Source organism: Amphibalanus amphitrite, unplaced genomic scaffold, assembly GCF_019059575.1.
Source record: "Amphibalanus amphitrite isolate SeventyFive unplaced genomic scaffold, NRLGWU_Aamphi_draft 000140F_arrow, whole genome shotgun sequence".
Lineage (NCBI taxonomy): Eukaryota > Metazoa > Arthropoda > Thecostraca > Balanomorpha > Balanidae > Amphibalanus > Amphibalanus amphitrite.
In genome coordinates this window covers 742,015-764,131 of record NW_024881635.1, presented here as the reverse complement: position 1 = coordinate 764,131, position 22,117 = coordinate 742,015, and the positions used below count along the sequence as shown (strand labels likewise).

At 47.3% G+C, this 22,117-nt stretch overlaps 2 protein-coding genes across 10 annotated transcripts in view; one reads left to right on the top strand and one right to left on the bottom strand.

Moving 5' to 3' along the window:
- Positions 1-1,325: 1,325 nt before the first annotated feature.
- On the top strand, positions 1,326-21,478 carry LOC122382458. 3 transcript variants are annotated; one of them, XM_043367811.1, is made up of 6 exons: positions 1,326-1,444; positions 2,398-2,532; positions 4,350-4,405; positions 20,289-20,367; positions 20,509-20,637; positions 20,955-21,478. In XM_043367811.1, exons 1-6 carry the CDS (start codon positions 1,364-1,366, stop codon positions 21,162-21,164), a joined length of 690 nt encoding a protein of 229 aa, XP_043223746.1. In that variant the 5' UTR covers positions 1,326-1,363; the 3' UTR covers positions 21,165-21,478. The 3 variants fall into 3 exon arrangements, with proteins under 3 accessions (XP_043223746.1, XP_043223745.1, XP_043223747.1); XM_043367810.1 differs by lacking the exon at positions 1,326-1,444 and adding an exon at positions 2,003-2,271; XM_043367812.1 differs by lacking the exons at positions 1,326-1,444; positions 2,398-2,532 and adding an exon at positions 2,053-2,271.
- A 127-nt stretch (positions 21,479-21,605) lies between these two features.
- The window catches only part of LOC122382457 (3-ketoacyl-CoA thiolase, mitochondrial-like), a 38,674-nt gene continuing 38,162 nt past the window's right edge, over positions 21,606-22,117 (bottom strand). For all 7 annotated transcript variants that reach the window (XM_043367804.1, XM_043367802.1, XM_043367805.1 and 4 more), the window contains exon 8: positions 21,606-22,078. In XM_043367804.1, the coding sequence (XP_043223739.1) occupies positions 21,842-22,078 (237 nt within the window). In that variant the 3' untranslated portion in view covers positions 21,606-21,841. The remainder of the gene's footprint in view (positions 22,079-22,117) is intronic.

Sequence of the window (22,117 nt, the reverse complement as noted above, 5' to 3'; positions counted from 1 at the left end):
TGCCTGCAATGGTTCCAGCAGGACGGCGCTCCAGCGCACACGTCAAGAGCCACGCTGGCCTGGCTGACCGAGCGCCTGGGAAGCCGGCTGATCTCCAGGCGGGCCCCCCACAGCTGGCCACCCCACTCACCCGACCTCACCCCCATGGATTTCTATCTATGGGGGTATCTGAAGGATGTCGTGTACGTGAAGGCGCCGCACACGCTAGACGAGCTCAAAAAGGCCATCAGAGGAGCCATACGCGGGATAACCATGGAGACATGCGCCCGTGTAGCTCAGGAGACCATGAGGCGCGCCACCACGTGCGCTGAGCGCAAAGGCTGTCATTTTGAGCATCTAAAAAAATGAGCGCATAGCTTGAGTATGGGAAACTGATTCGGTATGTGAATATGAAGACGTGCAAATGATATGCGAATAAATTTGCAAGCTTTGTGCTTTCCAGCGATATTTGTGTTTTTTACGTATGTTTTTAACTTACGGAGCTATTTACAAAACAAATATGTACACTTTTTGTGAGACACCCTGTATATGCTTTCAGAATTGTCAGTATGACTAGTCGCCTCAATGCTCCTTGCTCAGCTACGCTTATCATGGTCTTCTCGTTTCCGTTTTCTACTGCGTATACCAAGCTCTTTTATTGATTAAAAGGCCGCTATCATAAAACTTTACACTATAATTATACCTAAATGTGAGATCGCCAGGAAATTAGGAATGAAGCAGAAATCAACCGTTTAAGTAACTGCTATAGAAAATGCAAGCGATTCTGGTACGAGATGCTAATTGCTAAGCTTAAAAGGTAGGTACGGGGACCCGCAGTTGCTACTGTACACGAACCCCAACTCTAGCCGTCTCTCCTGTCTAGTAACAACCGATAACATTGATATCGTCTGCCGGTCCCTGTACAAGAGCAGCTGAGGTTTTATGTGCGTGCCCTCTGACAGCTTATTTTTGTTCCCTGTGAGTGTGCTGGGACAATTTACTCAGGGTCGCTGTACAGTAGCAACTGCGGGTCCCCGTACAGGGCTAGCGGGTTTTAGCGGTAGGGTTTGCACTAGAAAATTTAGTGTACTACAGGCTATATCTTCGTCGTCTTAAGCTTTTAAGTGTTGAAGATGCGATCGACTTGTTGGTTCACAAGCCGGTCATGATCGTGTACAATGGCTTCATCGTAGATCGATTAGTTTCTGAGATATAACCGGAAATGTAAAAGTGCAAAACCTACCGCTTAGTCTCGCGAGAGCCGTACCTACATTACTTTTTTACAAACGGGTCAAAGTTAGCGTACCTACAAATGTATTTATTTATTTCTTTTATTTACAGGATTCGGAATACTGGATGGGATTCACATTGCAAGGCGAAGTCAATGTACGAAAACATAAAAAGGTGTCCCATTCTCCCCAGTCTCCCATTCTTAGGCATCTTCAATCAACTATTATATAAAAAGGTAGGCATACGTTGAACCTATACCTATACCTCATAAAACGTAATCTTAAAATTGCAGGTGAAAGGTCAGGTCAGCGCTCATGGTTCAATGTAACATATCTTTCATTCTAATCTTGACTAATGTTCAAAGCAATCAAATGTTCTTTTCAAGCCCTTTCCACAGTGGGTTTGCCATCTGATTTGAACCGAGACCAAGTTAGCGGTCCGTATTGTCGATTGGTTCAGTCAGCGACTCGATGTCACGGCGACATGTAGTGGGTATTATTCATTTTGATAAAACATTTTTTTTTAATTACCTACTTTACTACCTGATATCCAGTTCCATATCTTATCTAAGTGGCTAATGAAGTGCCACCTTTAATCGTCTCTTTTATAGCCGATTAATTATTGTGTGCGCTTCACGTTCTCGTCGAGGCGCTCGCACCGGCGCGGCGCCGCGCCCCTATGGATTGGTGCTATGTGACGGTATAGTGGGCGGAGCCGTGCAGTGATTGGTCGGGCCATGACACCGGGGACGACAGTGATTGGTCGGGCCTTGACACCATGGGGACGACAGTGATTGGTGGGAGGGCCGGGAGTGGGCGCGCTGGAACTACCGTCTTTCTTTCGAGAATTAATAATAGGTGCTCGGCGGGGTGACAGTCCCGAACCGACGCTGTCACAGTCACCATGAGGGTGGTCTCGCTTCTGCCTCTGTCGGCGCTGCTACTGGCGCTCGGGGTCTCCCGCTGTGTCGGTCACGCCGTGCGCCATGGGGACCACGAGAGTATCGGACAGAATAACGAGATGACGATAATGCAAGATGATGTCGAGTGTGATGACGGCGAGGTGAGTGTGATGACGGCGAGATGTACATACATATGTGCTGAGTGCTGACGGTAAGGCTAATATGACGCCAATGTGAGCTACATTACATCCCACTATCTAGTCGTGCCACGATTTCGGACGTTTCAGACTAACCTGGAGGTGGACTGGGACGGTTCGCCGGAGGTGTTCACCTGTACAATGGCCCGTGACCGTCGTCCGGCGGACCCGATCCGTACGATGGATTCCATCCAGACCTGCGTTGACGTCAGCGGGGATTACCTAGTAAGTGCGAGTTTGATAGAGCTAATGTGATTGTGGACTAAAGGGATAAACACTGCAGGTGTTGTTAAAATAGGTATAGGCATTGACGGTGACTTTTCCAAACTTTTCATTGCACAACGGATGGTGCACTGCAAGGTGCACTGTGACAATGCAGAAAGAGACGGCTCCGCGGCCATTTTTTCTGCGGTACGGCCGGGCATTCCGCATTAACTATCTTAATCCGCCCTTGATTTTTCGTAAACAATTTACTGATAACTTGCCCTATGACAAAGGCGAATTAATAATGCATCGAATGACGTTTGCGCTGCCGCACCGGTTTTATGTAAATGATGGGAAAGACCGCAACGCGGCCACAATATGTGGACACCATCTCTTACATTGCTTGTTTAGACCAACACCATTTTGAGGTCAAAGATGTTTTAAGGTAGCCCACATACCTAAATGCGAATCAAATGCTGTTTTCATAGGTCTCTCCGGCTTCGCTGTACGGACTTTTGGTTGGGTGGGAACGTCTTGTGCTATGCTCATTCCCCATCTCATTCGACTCAATTCGACTTACCGGGCCACGTAAAGCGGCAAACGGTATCTGAAAGGTCGTCAAAATGAAGACAAACACGTCGCCAAACGTTTAGGGTTAGGGAGAGCAGCTTGAACCCTTGAAGCATCAAATTCCATCTTTTTTAGTCGCTAGTCATTCATATTATGTATATGTTACAGGGAGTATGAGAAATCAGTTAGTTTGCAAACTACTTAGGGAGTTTGCAAACTCCCTGGACGATCAGGTAGTTTGCAAACTCCCTAGGTAGTTTACAAAGTCCCTAGTTAGTTTGCAAACTCCCTAGGGTTGTTGCAAACTACCTCGGTAAAATGCGAAAACGACGAAACAACAGCCATATACGAGTACTATAACATATGTAGATAAGACGCGATGAATTGGTTCAGAGCTCAGAATGAAGCTTGGCAGCAATGGTGCATAACGAGACGGTGTGGTGTTTTGATGACGCTCTTTCGCAGCTTACTTTTTATTTTTGTCTTGCTCGCAAATATCACCTTACATATTAATGTCTGCCTTTTAAGGGGGGGGGGGGGCGGGGCCGAAACGGCCCCCTGTTCTTTTCCGTCAATATCTCCTAAACGGCTGCAGCTATCGCCACCAAACTTTCAAGACTTCTCCGGGCATCAATATTCAATTTTACACATTGTGACCAAAAACATTTCCAGAGGCTATGGTAGATTGGCCACAAATGACGTCAGAATGACGTAATGTTCTGCCATTTTCGACCGAAAAAAGAGCTTCGCGAGAAGAGCTATCAGACCTACAGCTTTGAAGATACAGAAAAATGATATTGACATAAAAGGTGTGAAATCAACAGGGCTACAAAATTGCTATCTTAAATTTTTGAAATCTTTGATTTTTGACCCCCAAAAATGAAAAATTAAATTTGATATATTACCCAAAAAATCAAAAAAGTTTTTTGAGTTTCGAAAAAAATCGGTAAACATATGATAGAACCTACCGTCTTCTATCTACATACTAAATTTCAGATCGATATCTCTTTTTTTGGCCAAGTTATAGCGAAAAAAAAAACTGTTCAAAAATGATGACGTTAAATTTTCAAACTCAATTTTTGGCAATTCTAGATCACGTAGGGTGAAACAAAGACCACCATTAGACTCACCGTGACGAGCTGCATCGAATCGATACCCATTTTATGCAAAAATATCAACTAGATGTCAAACACAAATGTGCAAAATACCAACAGAATACCTAATTATTAAAGAAATACGAGTATGACATACGTTTTGCTTATTTTCAGCCGCAACACATCTGCATGAATGAAACTATCGAGTATTCCATGACGATTCCGCTTCTGTAAGTACCTATAGTAGGCAACATGAAACACATAGGTACGTATATGTAACTAAGTACCTAGGTGATGCCTATACCGGGGTTACTTTGCCCTCGGGACAATGCCCTCTTTGCGATTCTTTGCAGAATAATAATGAAGAAACATCACTTGGCGCCAGACAGTTTTTCCCGTCGATGCAGCTCCACGAAACTCATGAGTCCTCCAAATGATCGTGAGTTATCACGTTAGGTCACGAAAACTGAATGTTTATACATTTATGACTCGGCAACTGCAAGATATCCGATTTGTTTACTAGTCTGATGATGACCTGAGGCCTCTTGCACCAAAATCCTCTTGCACCAATGCTTGGATTATTTTGCATCGTATACCTACCCAGTCCAAGTCTCAAATGTAACAATTTGTGTGCAAAATTTAGCAAGCACATGTAGCATTATGTATTGGGCTATTGCAAATAAATTAACCACCATTAGATACCCTTATTCTGAAACCGGTTTTTCGATTTTACCTAGCTAGGTAGTTTGGTGCAAGAGGCCTCTGTAGGCGAAAATTCACTTATTGATAAATGATATATCACTTTCGACCTTTCAACAGTTATATAGCCTTGCTTTCAATTTCTCTTTGTCGAGGAAAGGCACATCAAGGCCTGTTCCGTTATAGCTCAATTGGTACGAGGGGCGTTCAAAAAGTTCCCGGCCCAACCATGAAGGAGTTGGAATTTGGGCTTGCAACGCGGTGTGTTCAATGATGTGTTATTGGGATGTTCACTTACGTAGCCATTAACCAATCTGCCCTGTGATTGGTTCAGGCTGCTAATTAATCGTAACATAGTTTGCCATTCCCGGTCAGAATGGGCGACTTCCAGAGGAGAACAGTGATTTGGTCAGGGACGGCGCCACGGATTTCGCCTTGCGGGGGCAGGTTTTCAGAAAAAGGGCCCAAACAAGATGGGGGCCCAAACTTTCCGAAATATCGTCAATACCATCAATACTGTGCAAGCCTTTATTTGTACATTGACCTACCATTCCCACAACCGTTGCCTTCTACACAATAACTTTTGTGTTAAAAGACACACTCTAAACCCTCGCATGTGTAGGGGGTCGGATGGACCCCCACGGGTTTTCGCAAATAACTCGCGCAAAAAGCGGCCGATCAAGACGAAACTTTCAGTACCCTCGAGTTGATCAATTTTACACCTACTCTGAAAATTTCATGACCCTGATCCAAGTGACCTTTGACCTGTGACCTATTTTCCGAGACCATGTTTGGCCGGAATCGCGATTCGGCGTACAGTCACCAGCAGTTGCTACCCATCACCCCCGGACGGCGGGGGAGCAAGCTACCACCGCCCCTGCGAGACTAGCGCCGCCATGCGCCAAGAAGTGGAAACACCACGTGACTGAGGCCACATGAGGGCAGGGTCACGTGATGGAGGGGCGGAGCATAGTAGCTTTTGCACCCGACACTAACTGAAATGCGGCGCTGTGATTGGGCGCCTTAGCATGAATGAAGCCCCGGCGCCAGAATCAGCCGTTCGCCTTATATGGAAAGTGAGCCTTTGCGTTTCACTGTTCTGTATTGGTTTGAGAGCCACGGCACCATACGAATTGTGAGCCCCTTTGAACGGGTCACCGCCCAAGGCACCGAGGCGACGGCTGTGCCGGGCAAAGTCTAGCCTGGTGGGAGAGGTGGGCCAGGGAAAGTGCGATCGAGCAGCCACTGGGACGTGGATTGGTATTATCCAACCGCGACAAACGATGTCAGCACCCTCTTCTCGTGTCATAGACAGTGTCTATGACACGAAAAGCTAGACAGACAACGTGGGCAGTGCCCAATCAAAAGCTACTAAGCGATCCAGTTAAGAAGTTGGCGAGGTAGCCAGATCAAATAAAAAGTTTTTAATTCGATTTTGGTTGACAAATGACATACAAGCCCGCTGTGATGGACCACAAAAGGAGCTGAACAGTTCATAGGCAACTTCTAAAAAGCTCAACGGTTTAAAAATTCAAAAGTTAATTGTTAAAATTCAGCCTGCATGTTTAAACTCTGGTCCGGCGCTGGCAGGAAGCTTATATTGCCACTTGCAATTCCACTACGTTGTAATATTACCAATAGTTCTGTGAGAGCAGCAACTGAAAGCCCCGTTGAGGGGGGGAGGGCGGCGCGAAATACCCCCTCTCTCCTTTTCAGTCGATATCTCCTAAAGTATAGCAAATGTCGCCACCAAACTTTCAAGACCCCTCCGGGCATCATTTTTACACCTTGTGACAAAATTTTTCCAGAGCTCTTATGAAAGGTTAGTCACAAATGACGTCAGAGGGATGTCATGTTCTGTCATTTTTGACCCAATAAAAGGTTTAGCGGGAAGAGCTGTCACGCTTACAGTTTTGAAGATAACGAAAAATATTCAAAATCAAAAAGATGTGAAATAAACAGCGTTACCAAACTGCTAACTCTTCATTTCCAAACAAAAATTGATTTTGACCATCAAAACTATAGAAGTAAACACCCCGAAAATACCAACAACTTTCAAAATTAAAACTGAAATATATGTTATAGAACTATCTGCTCTAGATATGCCAAACTTACCTAAACTCGTTAGCTCCATTTTTAGGAAAGTTATGGCCAAAAAAAAAACTATTCGAAATTTATTACGTAAAATTTTCAAATTCAATTTTTAGCCGTCACAGAACACACAGAGCAAGCCAAATACCACCATTGGATTTCCTGTGATGAGCTGCATCGAATAGATACCCCTTTTATGCAACATATCAACTTTCAAATTTGACCTTTGACCTGACCTTGACCTGACCTTCACCAGAATGCAATCTAAAATGGCCCCAATGGCCGTCTAGCCCACACCATTGAATTATAAATGTAAAATTGGCCATAAAACATGCATCACACGACCCTAGCATAGTTGGGTTCATATTGCAACCCTTAGTGACCTGACCTCTGTGAACTGACCTGGCATCAATGACCTCTTTAGGCAACATATGTATTAGACAACCAGCGCTCCATCGATGTTTTTCGATTACATGCCTTTTATTTGATGTGTTAACTGACTGTAACGCATTCCTTAAACTAAATCGGTGAAAAAATGCGACCTTTGACCTGACTTGTGACGTCATGGGTTGCACCTAGGTCAACAAAACCTGGTAGCAAGGTAGTTCCCTGGTGGGGCTATCGAACGCTCTTTGAATGTTCAAAATCGGTCGGTAACTTTCCGAGATCACAGGTGGAAGGCGAAACGGCTGCACCACCCGATCAGGTGGTAGGGTCCGCCAATAGCCCAAGGGGCGCGGATTATTTATTCACTCATATAATTGTGTCATTTATTTTGAGAACACCTTTCTCACGCCATGACATGGTCCTCTCGTAATAGAACGAGATGAGGAGAGTGTTTTCACGCCTCCTTATGCACGGCTCTAAGTGTCATTGAGCTATCAACTGTCAGCGGTTTTCGGACAATGAAGTTCTTAGTTCTTAGTTGAATCCAATTTTATTTCAAACGATTGTCACTGTGCTAGTTTTTTTTTCTTATACTTTTTTTTGAAAAAGCGCCGAAGAAGTCGTTGATAGACGAAACCGGTCCGCTTATTCTTTTTCTATTTGTTTTTTGAATATATTCGTAAACTACTGGCTCTTTACTACAGAATTTGAGAATGTTTGATATTACTTTGACCCGAACGATGTGCAGCTGAATTTTCCCTGTTAACCCTCGCCCCGTTGGGGCGAGGGTTAACCCCTGTGGTTTTTCCTGAATAGCAAGAAAACGGCGGCGCGCAGCGCCGCCAAATTTTCAGCACCTTCCCGGGCATGAATTTGACACCTTCACACCAAATTTCAAGTCTAAGGTCACCTTAGGTCAGAAGTTATTGAGGTCAAACTGAGGTCATGTTCGAGCAAAAATGAGAAAAAAACATGCAATCTTGAAACGATCACCAAATCTACAGTTATCAAGCAATTTTAAAGTTCTTTATATGGTCTAGTAGAAAAAAAGCGGCGCTACAAAACTGCTATCTCGGATTTTCTAAATTCTGGGTTTTTGACCCTCAAAAATTCAAAAAATTGATTTTTTTTAGAAAAACTAGAAAAAAATCCAAACTTTTCCGAATTTCGAAAAACTGGAATATATGTGATAGTCCCAGTGCTCTTCTATATACATACCAAATTTCAGATCGATATCTCGTTTTTTGGCCAAGTTATAGCGAAAAAAACTGTTCAAAAATGATGACGTCAAATTTTTGAACTCAATTTTTAGCGATTCTAGACCACGTACGGCAAAACAAAGGCCATCATTGAACTCCCCGTGACGAGCTGCATCGATTCGATACCCATTTTATTCAAAAATATCAACTTTGAAATTTGACCTAATTTGACCTGACCTTGACCTGACCTTGACCAAAACGTGACCTAAGCTGGCCCCAAAGGCTGCCTGACCCACATAATCGCATTTGTCATGCAAAATGGACCATAAAACATGCATCACACGACACTTTCATATTGTGACCCCCCCGTGACCTGACCTCTGTGACCTGACCTGGTATCAGTGACCTCAAATAGCAAAATATGTGTTTGAAGAACATTTCCCCATCGATGATTTTCAATGAAATGCATTTTACTCGATTTTACAACGCATTTCTTGAAATGCCTGTAAACGGTGAAAATTGGACCTTTGACCTGACCTGTGACGTCATCGGTTTGACCTAGGTCAATAAAATTGGGTCACAAGGTAGTTCCCCGTTGGGGCTATACAACGCCGTTTACCGCTTGTCGCTATGTTGCGTGGTTCTCGAGATCTTAGGGGGGGGGGGGGGCCAAAATGCCCCCCCCCAACCGGGCGCGTTGCTCGGCAGAGCCTAACTGGGCGCGGGTTAAATGATTATGGTCAGCTCGCGAAATTAACTTCAACCTAAACTACCGACAAGCAGAAGAAAATCCGATTCAAGCCTACCTCAATCCTCTTACCTCATTCAACCGTTTAAACGTTAAAGGCATTTGTTCAGTCCGAGTCGCTATGTCGACCACCCGCGCCATGCTGGGGGGGGGGGGCGTTTTACACCCTTCCCTCTCAGGTTTTTCGCGAATATCTAAAAAAAAAAAAAACGGCGACGGTCAGGTCACCGTAACGTCAAGTGACCTTACCTCAGAAAAAAATCGAAAGCTCACTGTAGCTACACCGACTGAGCGGACTTTAAAACTTTCAGTGATTGCTTAGGGTCACGTCAATTTTGCGACTGCTCCATTAGGTATAAGTCAATGGGAGAAAATTGAAATGCGCCTCTTTTGGACGAATTTCGTTCTACACCCACTCAAACATCGGTCCATAGGTAAACATGACATACTGACTCGGAAAATCGCACCTGTGACCCCTGTGTGTGCCCCTGAGGTCATTTTAGGACATAAAAGGTCTTCAGCAGTTTTTTACTTTTGACAGAGACGTGCTAGAGCGGTGAAAACACCGTTGATCCGAGGTCAAATTTGAGGTCAATCAGAGCGGTGGCCTCTGGGGGCTAAACCGTTGATCTGAGGTCAAATTTGAGGACATGTTGGCGAAAGAAGCTATCGAATGCGCTTTTCTGCGGCGCTATAGCTCTATTGGTTCCCAAGTTAGCCGTCGGGTGTTCAAAATCGTTGAAATCAACAAAATTTGACCTTTGATGAATCCTGGTGACCTGACCTTTACTCGGACCTTAAAATGACCGAGTGTTTTCCTCCTTATTTTTGACGCTCTTTCGATTGCCGCTTACCGCGTGTCGCTACGTGGCCCAGGAGCCGAGTTAGACGGAGGGGCGTGAAACGCCCCCCCGGCACTCGACGGAAAGTTCATGCCACCAACACGGCGCGGGTTTGTTATGCTAGCTAGCTCCTGTTGTAAGCTGTGGAGTCGTGGACCTGATTTTGAATGAACTGGGCCTAACCTTTTCACAGCAAACGTAAAAAAATGTTAAATAGGTTGTGCAAAAATAGAATCTCTTTTATGAAACATTTGCGAAACCTTCAACATCATCCCCAGACCCCATTAGTGCCGAGCTCCCAACGACGACCATAAAAGCGTCCCCATCCCGTCTTAGGCGGCGGAACGGGAAGGCACCGGGGCACCGTGCCCTCTTTGATTTTTGCATTTCAACATTAGCCCTATGAGCGTTGCATGGAAATAATAGGACCAAAAGTCGGCAGTGCCCCCCCCCCCCTAATTGAAGGTGTTCCGCCGCTACTGCATCCCGTCAACGTGGGTTTATCATAAGGATGCTAAGATTTAATTTCAAATCCGAAGCTGTAATGATGAAAAGCAAATTTACGTTTTACATGTGAAACAAGCTGACACAACTAAATATTTCCTCTCTCTCGCTCCCTCTCACTGATTTACCCATTGCCCTCTATCTCATTTTACCCTCTCTGGTTTTCCTATTCTGTCTCTCTTTTCTCTCCTTCCGTCCTTATCCCTTCCCTCCAGTCTTTCTTAGCTCTCTCTCTCTCTCTCTCTCTCTCTCTCTCTCTCTCTCTCTCTCTCTCTCTCTCTCTCTCTCTCTCTCGCTCTCTCTCTCTCTCGCTCTCACTCTCGCTCTCGCTCTCGCTCTCGCTCTCTCTCTCTCTCTCTCTCTCGCTCTCTCTCTCTCTCGCTCTCGCTCTCTCTTGCTCTCTCCCTCTCTCCCTCTATCTCTCTCTCTCTCTCTTTGTCTCCCTCTCCCTCTCTCTTTCTCTCTCTCCCTCTCTCTCCTCTCTTTCTCTCTCTCCTCTCTCTCCCTCTCCCTCTCCCTCTCTCTATGTCCTCACAATATTCTCGACTGTCACAGCGCTGTAGGGCTTGTTTCCAGACAGGTCCAGGCGCTCTCCACTCCGCAGGCCCCAGCCCACACGGCCCAACCGCTCAAACACCCTCCGGCGGATGACCTCTGACGTCGGCGACCTGACCCCAGCCGACCGATCGCGTCCCCCTCCACGCCTCCGCCCCGCTTCCCCCACTACAGCTGCGTAGTAATTGTAGCGTGTGCAAAGGTCACGTGACATTATTTACTTCTGCGGCTTGTTCGGCTGACAAGAGATGGCACTAGTGGTCTGTGGATCAGAGGCGGGGCTAGGTTCTACGACTTCTTGGGGCACACTTTAGGGCAGAAAAGAGGTTTTTTGGCTCTCCATCCCAAAATGCTTCGAATATACAAAAACAAGTTAGATATTCGAAATTCGGAGGACCAAACGGATCGTTTGACGTATCTTGCGCGACTGAGAATTGATCGGTCTTCAAACTACTGAACAAAAACGAGGTGATTAGTAGCAAGTGCTGGTGACTGTACGTCGGCTCGCATTAGCCGCGCGTTTGCAAGCTTTTCGTGGCTTCAAACATTCAAACATGTGATTTGATGTTGCTCCCATGTATTTGGGTGGATGTCAAGGTCACCTGAAGGTCAGGTCAGGCCATTGACCTTTGGTGACCTCGGTTCACTTTTTCGAGTTTTACATGTTTCTAGGCTAGTTTTTGGAGCTGAATTCGAATTTAGAAACCATTTGAACATTAACGAAGTAGTTTTGGTGCCTTCGTACCATGTTACGAAGCTGTCAGAGGCGGTTGACACGTACTACGAATACCCATCACGACCCCCACTGGTTGACCTGACCTGACCTGACCCGACCCGGTCTAAATGCTTAAAGATATCTGAGATCAAAACTAACATGATATTCGTGATCAGCATCCCGAAAAAAATCCCTTAGCAGCCACACTTTACGACTTTCTAACAGGTCCCGATTTTCCCGACTTTTGGGTCATTGACCTGACCTGGAAGGTCAACCAATGACCTAGGACCTTAAAATTAGGTATCATCGGCTTCCTCTCGTCACGGGCAACACGCTCGTTTTTTTCGCGAAGCTCTAGCTCGATCAGGGGCCAAACGGCAAAGGGGGTCCAACCGACCCCCTCCCCCCATACACATTAGAAGCTGGCAAGCGCCGCACACATGCGAGGGTTAACCCTCGCCCGTATTTGTGTTTTTCCAGCCACGAACGTATAGGGGCGGGAGTCCGTTGGGCCTCCCTTGCCGTTTCGCCCCTGATCAAGCTAGACCTTCGCAGAAAAAAAAACGAGCGTGCTGCCCGTGACGAGAGGAAGCCGATGATACCCAATTTTAAGGTCCTTGGTCATCGCTAACCTTCCAGGTCAGGTCAATGATCCAAAAGTCGGGAAAATCGGGACATGTTAGAATAGAACGTCGTAAAGGGTGGCTGCTATGAGGTTTTTCGCGGTGATGATCACGAATATCATGTTAGTTATGATCATAGATGATGTCTTCATGCATTTAGGCCAGGTCGGGTCAGGTCAGGTCAGGTCAACCAGTAAGGGTTTTGCCGGGTATTCGTAGTAGAAGGCAACCGCCTCTGACAGCGTCATAACATGTTATGAAGGCACCACAATTACTTCGTAAATGTTCAAATGGTTGCTAAATTCGAATTCAGCTCCAAAAACTAGCCTAGATACATGTAAAACTCGAAAAAAGTGAACCGAGGTCATCAAAGGTCAATGACCTGCCATGACCTTCCGGTGACCTTGACACCCACCCTAATGCATCTCGAATGGGCATTCGGAGACCTGTTACGCCCCATTAGGCCTAGTGTGGACATTCTGAAGCCTGGTATAGGCACTTTGTGGCTTGATACGGGACTTCCGAGGTCTGTTACGGTCTATGCGGCCTGAAATTGGCCTTCTGAGGCCATGTAGGTGCCCTCTGCGGCAGGGGCGGCGGATTCGGGGGGGGGGCAGGGGGGGCAGCTGCCCCCCCTGGCAAACTCGTGGGGGGGCAAAAGTATCTTTTTGCCCCCCCATAATTTGTGACAAAGCTTAGACAAGAAACCATGTACCTGATTATTCTGTTCGATCATCTGAAGATGTAACCAGATGCCCATATACTTTATCATACGTTGCCTTTCTTAAATGGCAAGCGTTCACGTTCAATTGAAGTTTTCCTCTCTTCAACCTAGTTTTGGAGGCATATAAGCGTCAACGTGACGCAGCGGAAACCCAGGCCTTCAGTGACCGGTTACAGGGGCGACCTATACCTACTGGGTGGCAGAGGAGGCATCGTTCCCTAAGAAACTTTTGGAGGAGGGGCAAACGTATATTCTTGCCCCTCCATAATTTGTGCCCTAAACATGAGGAAAATTTCCATAACCTGATATTGCAGCTATGCGCTCCCACAGTTTGTCCAACGGTGCCTTTTGAATATGTGTAAATGCTAACCATTTCCGCTTTATATCATTTTGTTTTTGTCTTTTCAGATTCGATTTATAGTGTGCAAGAGACGCAACTCATACCTTCAGTGGTCGTTTGCCTCTATTTTGTACCTACATAAATGCCAAATCGCAAGCGAGCGGAGATGGAAGGGCTAGCCATTCGCTTACGGGTAGTTAGGACTGATGAGCGCTCATATAATAAGCCACTCCCCTGATTTATTCGAGCGCAACAGTTTCCAGCGCATAAAATGGTAAACGCCGAGGTCGTACACATTGACGACATTGACCAATGCACGGTATGGTATGACACCCAAAGGCCAGTCATCAGAGATCTGCATTGGGCATTCGGAGGCTTGTGTGGGGCCAGTGTAAAAACTGGATGTTCACAGTTCAGTATCCGCTTTATTTCAGTTTTCACTATTAAAAAAGTAAAAATTAATGTTGGAAACTTTTGAGGGTTAGGGCACTGATCATTAGTGGGCCCCCTCTGTCTAAAGGCTGACTATAGAATGAAGAGCATCAAACACGAACAGTAGCGGCGGTGCACCTTCAATTAAGGGGTGGGGGCCTGCCGAGTTTTGGTCCCATTCTTTCCATGCAACGCCCATAGGGCTAACGTTAAAATGCCAAAATCAAAGGGGGGCACGGTGCCCCGGTGCCCTCCCCGTTCCGCCACCTATGAACACGAAAGCGAAATCTGAAGCATTTTGGAAAATGAGTATGCCCCGCAGCGTACGATAACTACCACAGTGGGTCAAGCCAATGGGGCCCAAGTCTATAATGGCACTTAACGATAGCACTAACCTTGTCTCACTTTTTGTTGAAGTCTGTTCCGAATGGTTTCGGTCACAGACTAGCTGCACTGAGGTCGTTTGGTATGTGCAACTGTAATTAAAGCCACCTGAGGCTGAGGCACCCTGACACCAGGTTGAAGCTGGGTTGGAAATGCTTCGTCTTTGCAGATATCACTGGCCGCTGATTCTCGAGTGCCTGAATCGGTAGATGTGGCAAAATTTGGTGTGATAATTTGGACCTTACCGCAGTCAGCGCACCCTAAAGCCCTAATAAAGAAACGCCCTACCCAGAGCTTCTGGATTCTCGTTCCAGTCCACCGTTCCTTCACCCCAGTCCACCGCCACGCTCCCTCACCTCAGCCCTCCGTTCCCAGCTTGACGAGCATTTGGGCCTTAGTTAAGCCTTGCTGTAGGCTAACTGTATAAACCCATCGAGACAGCCCGTCTCGGTGAGCTTAGTTGGCGAACTACTGCCTTGGGGAGGGCTTCTGGCGGATCGCTGTCCCAATAGGTTTAGATGCGACGGACTGTCTCTGAATGTTTGAGCGGTCTCCTCCCGCTGTGAGCTAGTTTCAGTTGATATCTGTCTCAGAAATACTTTTTAAAGGAAGGTTAAAAGGAAATCGAACGTCAAATGAACAGAGGAAATGGTAACGAGTTACCTCATTGAAGAATAGCGCTCGCCTACTTCAAAAGGTTTGGAACCGTTCTTCAACATCTAATATGCGATCGGGTTATGGCACAACTTTTCCCATTGGAGCCTTTTTTCTAATACAGCAATACGAAAAGCGTTACATCGTCCACTGGCGGATCCAGGGAGCGGGCATTTAAAGCAAATATTTACTCTCCCTCCCCTGGCCCCTGCATCGCCCGAAATAGACAAAACGTACCTTATGTTTCCTAATAATAACACTTTTATCAGGATTTTTTTGCTTTATACTGTTCAGCAGAAGATCCGTAAGGAATCGTCATCCGAGGAGTTTTTGGATTTTGGACTTTTTTTTTTGGGGGGGGGGGGTATGTCCCCTACAGCGTCGAAAACGCCTTTCAGGATCCGCCTATGACATCATCTCGACTGGGATCTTGCCCCCCCACGCCAAAATCGAATCCGCCGCCACTGCTCTGCGGACTGGTCTGGGCCTTCGGAAACCTTTCAGGTCCCCATTAAGTCTATTATGAAACTTCTAAGGCCTAGTAGAGGCCTCAGAGACCTGGCTTGGCCCGTTGAGACTTGATATGGTCCTTCTGAAGCCTGGTTTGGGCCCATGAGGCCTGGTATGGGCCTTCTGGTGTTCGGTAGATCCTCAGTTTGGCATGGCCATTGGAGCCTGGCAAAGGCCCTTTCTTGACTGGTAGGGACCCTCAGGGGCTTGATATGGACCTTTTTTATACTACTAGGGGGCTTCTGAGGCCTGGTATGGACCCTCTCAGGCATGATACGGGCCCTCCCAGTTCTTGCAAGGGCCCTCTCAGTACTGCTGCAGGCCCTCATGGGCCCTCTCATGTATGGTACGGGCCCTCCTAGTCATTGCAATAGTCCTCTCAGTACTGCTGGGGGCCCTTCCATGATTGCCATTAACATAACCCTCAGTAATATGTCAGGGTATGCAAAGGGTATGGGCCCTCACATAACTTGTGGTGGCCCCCTCAGTACTGTTATGGGCCCTGCTGTGGGCCCTCTCAGTACTGATATGGGCCCTGTCACGGCTGGTATGGGCCCTCTCAGGCATTTTACAGGCTCTCGCACTCCTTCCACGGGCCATCTCAGCACCGCTGCGGGCCCTGTCATGACTGGTATGGGCCCTCTCCTTCTCATGCATAATATGGTACCTCCCAGACCTTGCCTGGGCCCTTTCATATATGTATTAAATGGGTCCTCCCAGACGTGGCATGGGCCCTCTTTGGCCCGGGCGGGCCCTTTCTACAGCCTGGGAAGATAGGACAGGACCACAATCACCCAAGATACAAAATAAATGATTTTCTTTCACTTTTTTTGCTAAGTTGGGCCCTTTTCCAAAAACATGGGCCAAAGCCCGTAAGTTTCATCTTGGCGGCGGCACCTTGAGAAGGCCCCCTTTGGCTTGATTCCCCACTCCTGAAGTCATTTCTACAGCTCTGCCCAGAAGTCTTCGTTCTGCACAGCCAGAGAGTATTCCGTCCATACCTGACCTGCTGGCTGAAAGAGGGTCCCAGTGTTCAGAGTTGGGGGGGGCGACTGCCCCCCCTGCCCCCCCCTGTGGCGCCGTCCCTGGATTTGGTTCATGTATTGCAGAAAAATGCACCAAACGTTATTCACGAAAAGCTAGTGCCAACACATGTTGAGGTTTGTCTTTCTTACAGTAGCGTCAAAAAGTGGGCATCTCTGTTCAATTTTGGTCAACAGATCATTAATGGTCACCCCCGCACTAACCAGCCATCAACAGCATTGACTCAAGAAAATGTGAAAAATAAGCACTTCTTTAGGAAAGGCAAACTCGAAAGGAGGCGTAACGCGAAAATTTTGGCCCCTATATCGAAGATCCAAAAGAGTTCATTGAACTACTTGTTACCGTGGAGGGATTGTGGGTGTCACACGTTGACCCTAAGGGCGTGACGGAGTTGCACAAGTGGAAGCACACTGAGTAAAGGCCACCAAATGTGTGTGACATGTTTAAGTCATACGGCAAGGTGACAGTGGTTGCATTTCGGGATGCTGGCGGGGCCCTGCTCGTCAACTTTCTAAAACAAGGGCGCACAATTAATGATGAATACTACACCTCCCTTCGATAACAGTAGCGAGCAGCAGATATCAAGGAGAGACTAGGGAAGCTGACTAAAAATGTGCACCTGATCCAGGACCACGCACCAGCACACATGAGCAGGGTGAAGATCAGCGAAGCTGTGGCTTCGAGTTGTTGTCACAGCCACTTTTTTCTCCGTACCTTGCACCCTCAGGCTGCCACCTCTTCCCCAACATAAGGAAATTGCTTAGCAGTGGCAACTTCGCTGACAGCAAGGAGACAAAAGCAGCCGTCTTGGACGTGCAAGATGCGTCCAAAACCCACTTGGCTATGGAGAACCAGGGGCCTCTCGCGAAGCGCTGCGCGAAATATTTTTGTCTTTACGCTGGTTATTTGACTAAATGAACATTTTTGGTCTAATAAGTCGACGTCGTATCTCTGCTCCTTCATGGTCGGGCCGAGAACTTTTTGAACGCCCCTCGTAGAGCGTTGGACTCCCGGCAGAGTGAGAGCCCGGGTTCGAGTCGCTCCGGTGCTCGGTATTTGAGACACCTGACGGGAATAGTCTGTGGCTGGTGGGAGCATACGCAGCCAGCAGTTGAAGTCAGTTGAGTGCATAGTTGGGTGAGACAGGTCGTGTCCGGATGTGAGGGACATGTAAATTATTACATACGCTGTGGTAAATTCCTTAGCATCTAAATTATCCCGTTACTTGCGCGATCGGACAGTACGAGTCGGGTCGGAGTCTACGCAATTCAAGCTCTGCTTAGCATAGACTCAGGCTCTGTCAATCCGTCCATTCAAACATTCATGCTAAATTCATAAGAATATAAGAATTCTGCACTTTCACAACTATATGGATAAATGATAAAACTTTAATACCAACGACCTTCATTGCAAACCATTTCCGTATCGAACTTGAAAATGTGAAGCTTTCCCGTAACAGCGCTATCCCTCACGATTAAAAGTACGAACTTTACCCGACGTGAGCCGTTCCCGTTACGAACATTATCCTTGTCAAACCTTGTCCTATAGGAACCGAACCTCTTTCGGTACAAACATTGGCACACAAACTTTGCCCATACCTACGAATTTTTCATCCCCTACAAATCTTAGACATACGAACCTTATAGGTACCCACAGCACGAACGTTATCCGAATATACAAGACCTTCGCAGCTTCGCCAATGAATATCTTCCTGGAGCTTACGAACCTTCGTCCGGATCCTACACCTAAGTAGGTCATCCCTTTGAAAACAAGTTCGATAGCACCAATTGCACAAAAATGCCTCCACGAGGGCGAATGTAAAAAATGCTATAATTACAATCAGGCCTTGTTGCAGTGTTGGTCACAAGAGGCTAAATAAAATAAAGCGATCCTTGGTGGCGTAGTTCGGTAAGCGTCTGCTCGAGGTGCGCTAAAGGAGCCGGGTTAGACTCCTATGGCTACCACTTGTCTCCCAGAAACCTAATCGTCCCTAGCCGCTCACCAGAACTTGGATGGGCTCTCCTTCGACTGCTGCTGTAGCCTGCCATTTATATATAGGCCAGGGTCATGAGTAATGCCACAAGAAAAGTGAATCTCACAGTAAATGAACACCACGGTGACTATATGAACACAAGCTGTCCGTTGCACGGTAGGCGATCGGGCCGGTCTAGCCTCGCGAAACCTCAAAGACACTTTTTTTCCGAAAATTGGAAAACAACGCATACTAGTCGACAGAAAATTCATCAAAGATTACGATTAGTGCATTTGCATGGCTCAGGAGACATTTTTTTCGTAGACAAAAGTATCGTTAAAGACAGCGTTCCGTAACACTTCATAAGGGGGATAATCACAGCCGATTTTTACGCTCTTTAGTTTGAATATTTTGCGGAACGATGAAATTGCTAGGTCGTTGTCAGCGTGGAGACTGAAACGGCGGGCGGGCGCTGATGGGAGCCAAAAGAAAATGATTCGGCCGGCACTCCTTTACTGCGAGTTGCGCGTAAAAACTAAAAGAACAAAATGAGCGGATTCGGTTTTCACAGGTCTCCCATTATAGGCACAGGGACAATGAATATATGTAAGCGGCTGAACATGAATCGTTACAGTGACACACCATGTGACATAGTGACACACCCTGTCCCCTGACCCTGGCCTTAACCCTCGCCCATGTAGGGGGGGGGGGTTGGTGCAACCCCCCCCTGAGGTTTTTCGGAAATAGTGCAAAAACGGCGGCGCGTAGCGCCGCCAAATTTTGGGTACCTTATGGGGCAAGCCTTGCGCATCTTTTTATAAAAAAAAATTTGACCGGGTCATGTCAGGTCACGGAGTTATGACGTCACAAAGGGAACAGCCTCCGGCCGGATTTTCACAAACTGAGTGCCAACGCCCGCGGTTTCCTGCCGGTGGTACGGACATCGGTTGATGGATCGTGATGAAACTTCCAATGCATGTTGGGGCAAGTATTGGCTATCACATGGTATAAGAAACTTGACCGGGTCAGGTCAGGTCACGGAGCTATGACGTCACAAGAGGAACAGCGTCCGGTACTATTTTTGAAAAGCGCCCGAACCACTATTTTGCTAATTCTTGTCACCTCAATGGGAATATGCAGCAATATTAGCTTCTATAGGGAGCAAATGGACATCCCAAATCCAAAAATACAATCAGATTTCAAAAATTTAAATTTTGATTTTTCGAATTTCTGCCGCCGACTGTGACCTTGCCGACTTCCGGCGCTCCCAACGCGCCATTTTTAGAGCTAGGGAAACGAAATACATACCAAACGATAGAGAATTGATCAAGGAACACGATAGTGAAGGTTTCAAGTCGATATCTTCCACCGTTTTGCCGCAATCGCCGCGGAAAATTTGAAAAAGTCTATTTTTCCGAAAATTTGACCTTTGACCGGTCAAAAGTAGGTCAAATGTTGACCTAGGACCAAAAAATATACCACCAATCGCGAGATCTCGGCGAGAGCAATCCGTTGTTTTTTTCCGCTAAGCTCTACGACGCTCCGTTTTCAAACGCCAAGGGGGGGGGGTCGCACCAACCCCCCCCCCCCTGCATGGGCGAAGGTGGCAGATCGCCGTTTACGGGCGAGGGTTAACGCATGCTTATCATAACAAAGTTAAAATTTTACGACACATTTTACGTTTCCGCAGAGAGAATCATCGGCCGGTACGGCCCGTAGACGGCGAGTACCTGTACCTTCCACCGCAGCGCTGGCTCCACAACATTGAGGTATCGTATTTGTCGTCTGTTCTGCATGACTGTTTTCTGAATGTTCTTACACCAGGGCCGGCCTCGTGACGGGGTTAGCAACGCATGTCCTGAAGCAAGCCGTATCCTGTAATGTTTTCCGACTCTCATGTCTGCTGACAGCACGGCGCGATTGTCATGCTGTATCACCCGTGCGCCGACTCTACCGAGGTGGACAAATTGAAACAACTGGTGCGTGGCTGCATCCGTAGACACATCATCACCCCCTACAACAAACTATCGCTGGAGCGGGTGAGTCCTGCATCGCAGAAGCTTGCAGAAATTATCCGGCGTTTTGTGTTAGTGGGCGTTGATCATCTAATAGTTGCATACCTATAGGTACATTAAGTATTTATGCTACTCGGATTATGGGCAATCGCAGCAATTTGTTTCAGCTTAAGTTACCGAAGCATTTACCATGTATGCGTTCATGATGCTGGTAAAATTTTTTGCAAAGAACGGAGTGTTTTGTTTTGAAACGCAAAAAAGCTTCTTAATGTAAAGTTTCTGTAAAATTTCCGATCAGCTTTCCCGTATAAGCCTGAAACGGCCGTCTGTGTGTTGTCCAGCCGCTGGCGCTGGCCACCTGGGGCTGCCACCTGAGGATGGCTCGGGTGGACGAGGCCGCCGTCCGCACCTTCATCAGGGAGAAGGCTCTGAGGGGTCCCGGCCGCCAGAGGTACGGCAGGGGCCGCTTCGACGCCCAACTGCTGGTCGAAGCCGCCACGCCCGAGGGCTCGGACCAAGCCGACTCCGTGCTCTGTCCCAACCAGCCCTGAGGTGGCCGGCGGGCCGACCGGCCCCGGGGACAGTGACCTGAGCGGACCAGCCGCCCCAGGAAGGTGGTGACGTCTGACCATTGAGACTATATTGCCTTCACATCCTGAATTACAGAGAAGGAACGTTTAGCTCCACCATTGGCGGGCTGCTAATGGAAAAAACTGGAAAGACAAACGTAAAATGTACACTTTTAATGATGTCCTACGTGCCTTTTTGTCATATAGTTCTCTGAAGAGTTTGGTTGCAGCGCTTGGCTCCGATATGCCCTACTATTTTAATTTCGATATAAAATACAAGCACAGTTTTAGCTCTGGTTCAGCACTTTTGTATACCACAACGATGTAAAGCCGTGAAGCCCAATAACAGCCGCAAATGCTGTTGCCGCAAAGCCATCTGACAGTCAAATAAAAGAAACAGCTCAAACCCGTCAAAAACCAAACTTACGCCTATAAGATATATTGCGTTGAACTTGCCTTTCAAAATTCGGAATATAGCAGCGGTAAATACGATTTACTCACGATTGCAATTATGTACCATCAAGACATTTACACTATATAAGAAATTACGTGGCCAAAGTGGCCATTGCATTGTTTCCGTTACCGGAGCGGTCGGCGGAGCCCCGGCCGCCCGCGCCCGGTCCTCCGTCCCGTTCGGCTCCCCGTCTGTAAGCGCGCGCTCACACCCTCTCCAGGAGGAGGGCGATGCCCTGGCCGCCGCCGATGCACGCCGAACCGATGGCGTACTTTTCGTTGCGCTGGCGCAGCACGTGTACCAGGTGGGCGGTGATGCGCGAGCCGGAGGCGGCCAGCGGGTGGCCCAGCGCGATGGCGCCGCCGCATGTGTTCAGCTTGGCCGGGTCCAGCTCCAGGTCGCGCTGGCAGGCGATCGTCTGCGGCGCGAACGCCTCGTTTATCTGGAAGAGGGTGCAGTGTGAGAAGACGCTACGATATCA